Source organism: Rattus rattus, chromosome 3, assembly GCF_011064425.1.
Source record: "Rattus rattus isolate New Zealand chromosome 3, Rrattus_CSIRO_v1, whole genome shotgun sequence".
Classification (NCBI taxonomy): domain Eukaryota; kingdom Metazoa; phylum Chordata; class Mammalia; order Rodentia; family Muridae; genus Rattus; species Rattus rattus.
The window spans coordinates 210,737,981-210,748,960 of NC_046156.1; the positions used below are offsets into that span (position 1 = coordinate 210,737,981).

Here is a 10,980-nt window from a genome sequence, read left to right on the forward strand (position 1 = left end):
AGCAACTGTGATTTATCTCATACTCGGGCAGGGGCGTAATTTTGCCAGCTGAAGATAGTTTATGTCTGGAATTCTGAGGGCTCTTGAGAGAGTATAAAAATGCCAGAGCCCTGAAAGGCTGTGATGGATGGCTGCTGCTATCCCTGTTGGTGTTTTTGGTTGGTGTTTTCTGTTTGAGGGTTACTGGTTAGAGATATCCTGATGACAAAGGAACAAAGTTGCCCCAAGGAACTTGATGACCTTAATCAGCAGGAAGTACTCCAAAGAGACTGATGTCTCCTTTCCCTACTATCCTTCTTTCTCTCCTACCTAGTGTTGTGAGGGATGGGTTTGGAAGAGATAATGGTTGAGTAGGAAAGTAGATTTAAAAACATAATAAAGTAGCCAAAGGTCCAGTTACAAATATACTCTGATCACATCCACAGGATTATAAGAAATATTTAAAAAGACATTCCAAAAGCTGGAGATTTGAGAGGAAATGGGTGTCTAAGAACACACATGATTTACCAAATCAACTAAAGAAGTTATCAGCAATAGTCACCTACCAGGCAATAAGATTGAAGCAGTAATTAAAAGTCTCCCCACTTTGTGCAAAGTAACAAATATGGATCTATTTTCATGTTTCTACATTTCAATTGCCAGTTAGACAAGCACCGAAAATGCTTTCTTTTTTCTATTATATATTTTTGGCTTCTTTGTCAAATATCAAGTGTCCATAAGTGTGTGGTTTTATTTCTGCATCTTCAATTCTATTCCATTGATCAACCTGTCTGTCTTTATATCAATACCATGCAGTTTTTTATCACTATTGCTTTGTAGGACAGCTTGAGGTCAGAAATAGTGATCCCTCCAGATGTCCTTTTATTGTTAAGAATTGTTTTCACTATCCTGACTTTTTTTCCCATAAAAAATTGAGAATTTCTCTTTCCATGTTTTTGAAGAATTGTATTGGAATTTTGATGGGGATTGCATTGTTTTTGGTCAATTTTTACTATCTTAACCCTAACAATCCCTGAGCATGGGAATCCACTGTCTGAGGTCTTCTTCAACTTCTTTTTTGAGAGACTTGAAGTCTTGTCATACAGATCTTTCACTTGTTTGGATAGAATTACCCCAAGATATTTTATATTATCTGTGACTATTGGGAAAGGAAGGGTGTTGCTTCCCTGTTTTCTTTCTCAGTCCATTTATTATTTATATAAAGGAAGGCTACTGATTTTTTGGGTTAAATTTATATCCACTTTGCTGAAGTTATTTACCAGCTGTAGGTGTACTCTAATAGAATTTTTGGGGTCAATTCTTATGTATGCTATTATATCATCTGTGAATAGTGATAACTTGATTCCTTCTTTGCCAATTTGTATCCTCTTGATCACCTTTTGTTGTCTTATGGCTCTAGCTAGAACTTCAAGTACTATATTGAATAGATATGGGAAGAGTGGCACTGCAGGAGCTGAGGGCATGGATTTCCTAAACAGAACTCACGCAGTTCAGGCTCTCAGATCAAGCACTCACAAATGGGACCTCGTAAAACTGAAAAGCTTCTGTAAGGCAAACTGTCAATAGGACAAATCAGTAACTTACAGATTAGGGAAAAAAATCTTCACTAACCCTGCATCTGACAGAGAGCTAATATTCAAAATATATAAAGAACTCCAAAAAAGCCAAACAACCCAATCAAAAAATGGAGTATAGAGCTAAACAAAGAATTCACAACAGAGAAATCTTAAATGGCCAAGAAACACTTAAAGAAATGTTCAAAGTCTTTAGTGATCAAGGAAACGCAAATCAAAACAAGCCTGAGATTCCACCTTACACCAATCAAAATGGCTAAGATCAAAAACTCAGGTGACAGGTATTGGTGAGGATGTGGAGAAAGAGGAACACTCCTCCCCTGCTTGTGGGATTGCAAACTGGTACAACCACTTTAGAAATCAATCTGGAGGAGCCTCAGAAATTGGAAATAGTTTCACCTGAAGACCCACTTATACCACTTTTGGGCACATACCCAAAAGATGCCCCAACATAGTGGCCTTATCTGTGATAGCCAGAAGCTGGAAACGATCCAGATTTTCCACAACAGAAGAATGTGGCTACAGAAAATGTGGTTCACTTACACAACAGAATACTGTTCAGCTATCAAAGGTGATGGCATCATGAGTTTTGCAGGCAAATGGATGGCACTAGAAAATATCCTGAATTAGGTAACTCAGACCCAAAATGACATGCATGGTATGTACTCAGTAATAAGTGGATATTAGCTTTAAAAGTACAGAATATCCAGGATACAATCCATGAAACTCAGGAAGGTTAACAAGCTGAAGGGCCCAAGTGAGGATACTTCAATCCCATTTGGGAGGGAGAAGAAAGCAATCACAATCATGGGAAGCAAAGGGAGGGAGGAACCTGGGTGGGAGAGGGGAGATGAAAGAGAAAATGGGAACATGATCAGGTAAGGGGGGGAGAGGGTAGGCGAAAGCACTGAGGGCCAGCAAAAAGAATGGAATGGGCAACCTTAGGGGGTGGGAGTGGGGGGGAACCCCTAGAATGCACCAGAGACCTGGGAGGTGAGACTCTCAGGACTCAAAGGGAGGGGCCTCAGATGAAATGCTCTACACTGGGGAGAGAGAAGGTGAGGAGGAGGGCGTCCCCATAAGATGACCAGCAGTCTCAACTAACCCAGACCCCTAAGATCTCTCAGACACTGAGCCACCAACCAGGCAGCAAACACTGTCTCGTTCGAGGCCCCTGACATATATACAGTAGAGACTGTCTGGTCTGGCCTCAGTGGTAGAAGACAGCACCTAACCCTTAAGAGACTTGAGGCCCCAGGAAGTTGGGAGGCCCAGCAGCGAGGGTGAGGACATCTCTTAGAGACAGGGAGAGGAGGAATGGGAGGTGGAATATGGGAGAGTGAACCAGGAGGGGAATAACGACCGGACTAGGAAAAAAAAAAAAAAAAAACACAAGTATTTCAGGGTTTGGGATTTCTGTCCATGGCAGCAAACTGCTGGCAGGTGGAGAAATGTTCATAACCTGCGCTCTACAGCAAGTACATTTTGGGGGGAGACAATGAAGAGGGAATCATTCTAATGAAGCCGATGACATAGAAGAAGGTCCTGTATGAGACACTTCTCTATCTTTCCTTTTCAAACTTTTCCTCCTTCTGTCGATGGTTGCAACTTCCAATTTCAAAGACATGTAGTGTTTTCTGATTTCCTGTGCTTTTTCTTGAAGAAAAGAGATCCTCTCTATACTGTTCATATTATCTAATTCATTGAGTTGGAAGCTCCACTTGTATGTTCTAGGGGATGAATCTGCAGGCTTTTCTCTGTGTTTCTCTTTCCCTCTATCTTTGAGGAGGGAGACTCTTGCAGGAGAACGTGGCAGCTTCTGTGGCTTGGGCAGGTTAAGGTGCTTCACTGGTGTGCAGTTACTGGAACTGTCCGTGGCGGGAAGGTCCTCGCTGTCACTGCTCTGTCCTGCCCCATTCTTTTCACTTTTGGCTGCAGCACTTGTCCGCTTTGGAGTTTGCTTTTGCTTTTTTGTCATTAATACACTATTTGCATCGCTTGGCCTTTTCTGACCCTTCGCTCTGCGCTTTCTCTCGCGTGTAATTATACCACAGGTACCAGAGGCAACGCTGGCTTCAGACCTGTTCGCTGATTCTCTCTCACACAGGCCTTCTTGCGATTCTTCGGCAATGCTATCAACTTCAGTTGTAATATCACCCTCACTCTTTATACTTCTGGACTCGTCTTGGCTGGAAGTAAGTGGCAAAGCTACGGAAAAGCTATGCGGTGCTACAGACGGTAGGTCAGGCAGAATAGAACCCAGAGAGTTAGACTCAGAGCCTTCTACTATCACATCCTCAATACTGGGCTTATCTCTTTCATCCAAATCATCCAAGACTACCAAGGTTTCAGGCCCGATCAGAGGCATCACGTGCTCCTCTTCTTTGAGTGGCATGTGTACAAGTTCTTCGGCTGAACTGTCCGATTTTTCACTAGTCACTTCTGGGATGCCCTGGTCTGGCTCTGCTGTCAGCAATGGCATCCCCTCACTTTCTGTTTCGAAGTGCTGCTCCACATGCATGCCTTTCATGCCCTCAGCTCCAACGCCATCGCCATCGCCAGACCTTTCTTGGGACACTCCAGTTGTCCCTTCCATGACCTGAAATACAACCACAGAAAGCACTCAGCTGTATAGGTTCAAGGATTGTATCTATACCCTCCTCTCTTCTTTTTTATTGTTGCAAAAAATAAGATTATTACTAATTGAAGGTTAGGCAGCCTGCCATATTGGTCATAATTTTTCCTCCGTATTTTTTCCTCTGTGTGTGTGTGTGTGTGTGTGTGTGTGTGTGTGTGTGTGTGTGTGTGTTTGTGTAATAGAGAAAAAAAGGGCACTCATTATCTGGCTGAATTACTGCTGCACTTTCACTGAGCTGCATTTGAACACTTGGTGAGTAGGGGCTTTATTCTGTGTTGTTTTTTATTATTATAGTTATAATATTAATGTTGATATTTTTATTTCATTTTTTTATGGAAGCACTTGCTATATAGAACTGCCAAAGTATATGTTCAGCAGTGTGCCCAGGTTTAAAAGAGTAAATGGAACAAAATAAATTTTGGAAGGAAGTGTAGTTGACTAAAAGCTGCAGTTGTAATAAGTCTTCCACTTTTTATAGGACTTTTGAGCACACAATTATGCAAATATTTTAATGTTTATTAATGTTTACAGTGTAACTGTGAATAAGTTTTCAGTGGATTATCTTATCCCTTGACAAAAATATTTTGTCTTTTTTCTGTGTAATTTCAGAGTTTTCATTTTGTTACAAAAATACAAAAATGAAATATATAACAATAAAGTTATTTAACAAGATTTCTAAAACTGATAATTTTGTGTAAAATAAGAGATTATCTTGCAACTCCTTAAATATATTTATTCAGACATTGGATAGTTATGTTTTTATGTATTTTTTAAAATATTAATAAAAGAAAAAAGAAAAGTAATTTAAGAAAAAAAGGTCTCCCTACAAAGGAAATCAAGGCTGGATTCACTAACAGATGCTACCCAATGTTTAAGGAGCAGTAACATCATTCCTTCTCATGTTCAACAAAAGCATGGGAAGGAACAGTATAAGAGTCATTCTATAAAAGCCAATCTTACTATGATACCAACACCACGGTAAATAAATAATAAATAAAAGGAAAATATATTTTAATCCACTCTCCAATAACATTCAATGGTTTTCAACAAATTATTTGGAAACCATGCTACAAAACATATTAAGACTATCATGAGGATCTGTGTTCCTTTCCGTTCTCAGTCTCATCCCTATGGCACTTAAGGCTGGAGTGGATGGATTTGGCCATATTGGGTACCCGATTATCAGGGTTTCCTTCAATTCTATCAAAATGGTTATTGTTGCTATCAATGACCCATTCCTTGATTTCAACTACATGGTCTACATGCTTCAAATGACTCTTCCCAGGGCAAGTTCCATCACACAGTCAAGGCTGACAATGGGTGTCTTAGCTAGGTTTTACTGCTGTAAATAGACACCAAGACCAAGGCAACTCTTATAAAAAACATTTAATTGGGGCTGGCTTACAGGCTGTGAGAGATCCAGTCTAGTATCATCAAGGTGGGAGCATGACAGTGTCCAGGAAGCCATGGTACTGGCTCAGCTAAGAGTTCTACATCTTCATCTGAAGGCTGCTAGCAAAAAAACTGACTTCCAGGAAGCTAGCCTGAGGGTCTTATAGCCCACACCCACTGTGACACACCTACTCCAACAGGGCCACACCTATTTCAACAGGGCCACACCTTCTAATAGTGCCACTCCCTGGGCCATGCATATACAAACCATCACAATGGGAAACTTGTCATGAATAGGATGACCATCACCATCTTCCAGGAGAGAGATCCCACCACCATCATCAGCGATGCTGCTGCTGAGTATGTTGTAGAGTTTCCTAGTGTATTCATCGCCATGAAGAAAGCTGGGCCATACCTGAAGGGTGGAGCCAAACAAGTTATCATCTCTGGCTATTCTGCGGATGTCTCCATGTTTTTGATGGGTTTGAACCGTAAGCAATATAACAACTTGATCAAGAATGTCAGCAATACTTCTCTCATTACCAACTGCCTAGTCCCCCGGCCAAGGTCATCCACGACAACTTCCGCCTATGGAAGAACTCATGACCACGGTCCGGGCCATCACTGCCACTTAGAAGGCAGAAATGTGACTAGGAGAAATTTTAGACCTTCTGCCAAGAAAAGAAACTAGCACCAGAGACAAATGACAGAGTTCAAAAGCACGTGGCCAACCAGAAAAGGAAGATAATGTCTTTAGACAGAAGTAGTGCAACAAAAACAAAATACAATTTCCAATCAATAATGGGTTAATGACCTGAGCAGACTTTTCTCAAAAGGAAAAGATGGAACTGAAACACTGGTGCACACATGTGATCCCAGCAGAAGGCAGGAGGAGATGGAACTGAAACACTGGTGCACACATGTGATCCCAGCAGAAGGCAGGTGGAGATGGAACTGAAACACTGGTGCACACATGTGATCCCAGCAGAAGGCAGGAGGAGATGGAACTGAAACACTGGTGCACACATGTGATCCCAGCAGAAGGCAGGTGGAGATGGAACTGAAACATGGTGCACACATGTGATCCCAGCAGAAGGCAGGAGGAGATGGAACTGAAACACTGGTGCACACATGTGATCCCAGCAGAAGGCAGGTGGAGATGTGAGGACACCCAGGGCTCAGTGAGAACCAGTAAAGCCAAATAGGTTCATTCCACATCCAGTGAGAAACTCTGTCTTGAAAAATTAGCTTAAGAGTGACTCTGCTCTGGCCTCCTTATCCCCAAACTCCTACACACACATAAATGTGTACACATGTTCATGTATAAACATAATTTTTTTCTTTTCTTCTTTAATTGAAAATATTCTTTTCTCATACAGTATATCCAGGTTCTACTTTCCCCTCCCTCTCCTCCTCCCACTTCAGCCTAGGTACCTACTCTCTTCTACCGATACACTCCCTTTCTTTCTCTTTGGAAAAGAAGAGGCCCCTAAGAGGCAACAACCAAACATGACAAAAATATAAGATGAAGCAGAAACTATATTAAAATTGGACTAGGCAACCTAACGGGGAAAACAGTCCCAAGAACAGACAAAAGAGTGTAGACACACATGTTCTCACAGTCAGGAGTCCCATAGAAATGCTAAGCTAATTGCTATATATGCATGCAGACCTGGTGAAGACCCATGTAGTCCCTGTAATTAACTGTCTCAGAGTCTGTGAGCTCCTAAGTGCCTTGCTTAGCTGATTCAGGGAGCTTTGTAATCCTGGTGTCCTCAATCCCCTCTCTTTCTTTTTTAAATTGGATATAACTTTATTTACATTTCAAATGTTACTCCCTTTCCCGGTTTCCTCTCCATAAGCCCCCTATCCTATCCCCTCTCCCCCTTCTTCTATGAGGGTACTCTCCCTTCCCAACCACACCCTTTTTACCCTGACATCCCCTACATTGTGTGTGTGTGGGGGGGGGTTGTCCAGCCTTGGCAGGTCCAAGGGCTTCTCCTCCTATTGGTGCCCAAGAAGGCCATCCTCTGTTACATATGCAGCTGGAGCCCTGGGTCAGTCCACATATAGTCTTTGGGTAGTGGTTTAGTCCCTGAGAGCTCTGGTTGGTTGGCATTGTTGTTCTTATGGGGTTGCAAGCCCCTTCAGCTCTTTCTCTAATTCCTCCAACAGGGACCCGATTCTCAGTTCAATGGTTTGCTGCTACATCAGCTCTGAATGATTTATTCCTTCAGTCTCTGCTCCAAACTTTGTCTCCATATCTCCTCCTATGAATATTTTTATTCTCCCTTTTAAGAAGGGCTGGAGCATCTGCACTTTGGTCATTCTTCTTGAGCCTCTGACTCTTGAAATCTTTCCACCTCCTCTTCCACAGGATCCCCAAGGGATTTGATGAAAGCAGCCAATTAAGACATTCTCTCTACGTAATGTCTGGCTGTGGGTCACTGCATCCTTTTCCATCTGCTGTCGGAGGAAGTGGAATGATAACTGGATAAGGCACTGATCTTTGAGTATAGCAAAATATCATTAGGAGTCATTCGATTGACACTTTACATTTTATTTTTTCTTTTTTTACAAACCCTTGTGTCGAGGGCTGACTTTCAATAGAGACACTTTACATTTTAACCATTGGTGTTCGGTTTTACCTATCTCTGGGACATCGAGTCTCCGTTTCTTGGCTATGCAAACAGTGTCCACCTTAGGTTTCCTTTTGTAGAGAGGACTTTAAGTCAAATCAGACATTGGTTGTGTACTCCCAGAAGTTCTGTGCAACCATTGCCCTAGCATATTTTGCAGGCAGGTCAAAGGATTTGTGACTGGTTTGGTGTCCACATTCTTCAGGTGGCCTGCCTGCATAGTACCTTCCCATACTAACTAGACTAGAACTTAGGGGTAAAGGCTTCAGATGGGCACCAGCTTAACTTCTCCATGTTCCATGATTTGTGTGAGTGTTGTCTTAGGCAATAGGGTCTCCAATGTTGGTGTGAAGAGAACAACCACTTGTCTTAGCATCGGCCCAGGTAGTTTGGGAATTTTCATAGGACCCTCTTTGGACAACAACTCAAAATGCAGCCCAGTCCTCAAAGGAAGTCTTATTGGCAACAAGAAATGGCAAGTTGAGACTGTCTCCTCCATTATAAGAAGTAGGATCTTATTCATATATCCCAGGAAAGTTTCAACTGCACTAGGTTTTCAGATCTTCCCTCGATGCCCCTCAAAGCTGTTCTTTACTTTTTCTTCTATCAAGTTCAGTGTATTTGGTTTTATGTTGAGGTCTTTGATCCACTTGAACTTGAGTTTTGTGCACAGTGATAAGTATGGATCTATTTGCATTCTTTCGCCTGTAAGCAACCAGCTTGACTAGCACCATCTCACCCCACAGTCTCTCCCTCCATCCTATCACTGGACACCTGATTCCTCCTATACCTAGCCCCACCTGCCCAAATCCACTCATAAAAATCTATTCTATTCCTACTTCCAGAAAGATCCATGCAACCAACTACACTCCCTGTCTTTACCTAAAATAACTGGATGTATGAATTGTAGCTCAGTTATCATTTAATTAAAGGCTAAATCCACTTAAAAGTGAATACAACACATGCCATATTTATATTTCTAGATTTGGGTTACCTAACCTAGGATGACATTTTTCTAGTTCCTTCCATTTGAAAATTACATGATGTCACTTTTTAAAAATAGCTGAGTAATACTCCATTTTTTGTTTAAATGTATTCCATTTTCTTTATTGTCTTTCTGCTGACAGACATCTGGGTTATTTCCAGTTTCTGGCTATTAGGAATAGAGGAACAATGAACATGGGTAAGCAAGTGTCTGTGTGGTAGGATGGAGCATCCATTGGGTATATGCCCAAGAGTGGTATAGCTGTATTTTCATGTAAATCAGTTCACAACTTTATAGAAACTGCCATATTGATTTACACAGTAGCTGTTCGAGTTCTCACTCCCACCAGCAATGGACAAGTGTTGCTCTGTTTCCACATTTTTGCCAGCATAATTTGTCTTATTGATCTAATCCATTCTGACAAGTATAAAATGGAATCTTAAAGTAGTTTTGACTTGCATTTCCCTGATAACTAAGAATGTCTCTTTAGCTGTTTCTCAGCCATTTGAGTTTGTTTCCTTCAGAATTCTCTGTTTAGGTCTGTACTCAGTTTTAACTAGATTATTTGGCATTTTGATATATAATTTATTGAGTTCTTTATATACTGTAGATACTACTCACCTATCAGATGTGGCATTAATAAAAATATTCTGCAATACTATAGGCTGCTGTTTTGTTCAATTGATAGAACATTTTAGCCTCATGGGAGCTTTTCAGTCTTATGAGGTCCCGTTTATTGTTGCTTTTATTGCTTGCACAATTAGTGTTCTGTTCAGAAAGCCATTTCCTACGTCAACACATTTGAGGCTGTTCTCTACTTCTTCTTCTATTGAGTTCAGTGTATTTGGCTTTATGTTGAGGTCTTTGATCCACTTGGACTTGAGTTTTGTGCAAGGTGATAAGTATGGATCTATTTGGATTCTTCTGCATATAAACATCCAGCTTGACAAGCATCATTTGTTGAAGATGCTTTTCTCCAGTGTGTACTTCTGGTTTATCAAAACTCAGATGTCTGTAGTTGTATACATTTAAGTCGGGCTCTTCAATTTGATTCCATTGATCGATATGTTTGTTTTTGTGCCAATGCCGTTCAGTTTTTATCACTGAAGCTCTGTAGTACACCTTGACATCGGGGATGGTAAAACCTCCCTTAGCTCTTCTTTTGTTCAGAATTGTATTAGCTTTACTATTTTTGTTGCTGTTATTTTGTTTTCTGTATGGTTTTTCCTTCCTGTATGAACTGCCCTGTCTGTAAAGACTTGTGTTGGGATTTTAATGGTGGTTGCATAGAATCTGTAGATTAGTTTTGTTAGGATGGTCATTTTTACTGTTTATCCTCCTCTACGACCATAAAGTACCTTTGCATCTTCTGATATCTTCTTTAATTTCTTTGTTCGAAGACTTGAAGTTTTGTCATAGAAGTCTTCCACTCACTTTGATAGAACTTTACCAAGATACTTTATATTATCTGAGGCTATGGTAAAGGGTGTTGTTTCTGTTTTCTTCCTCTGTCCATTTGTCATTTGTATTTATGAAGGTTATTGATTTTTGTGAGTTAATCTTGTAGTCAGCTACTTCAGTAAAGGTGTTTATCAGCTGTAGGAGTTCCCTAGCAGAACTTTTAGGGTCACTTATATATACTATCATATCATCTGGAAATAATAATGCTTTGATTTCTTCCTTTTCAATTTGTATCCCATTGATCTTCACTTGTCTTACTGCTCCAACTTCACGTACTGTATCAAGTAGATA

General features: G+C 40.8%; 1 protein-coding gene and 1 pseudogene across 1 annotated transcript; one reads left to right on the forward strand and one right to left on the reverse strand.

The window, feature by feature from the left end:
* Positions 1-3,084: 3,084 nt before the first annotated feature.
* Positions 3,085-4,170, reverse strand: LOC116896074 (AT-rich interactive domain-containing protein 4A-like). The gene has a single exon (XM_032897056.1). The coding sequence runs from the start codon at positions 4,168-4,170 to the stop codon at positions 3,085-3,087; it is 1,086 nt and encodes a 361-aa protein (XP_032752947.1).
* A 1,702-nt stretch (positions 4,171-5,872) lies between these two features.
* LOC116896075 lies at positions 5,873-6,239 on the forward strand (annotated as a pseudogene).
* Positions 6,240-10,980: the final 4,741 nt, after the last annotated feature.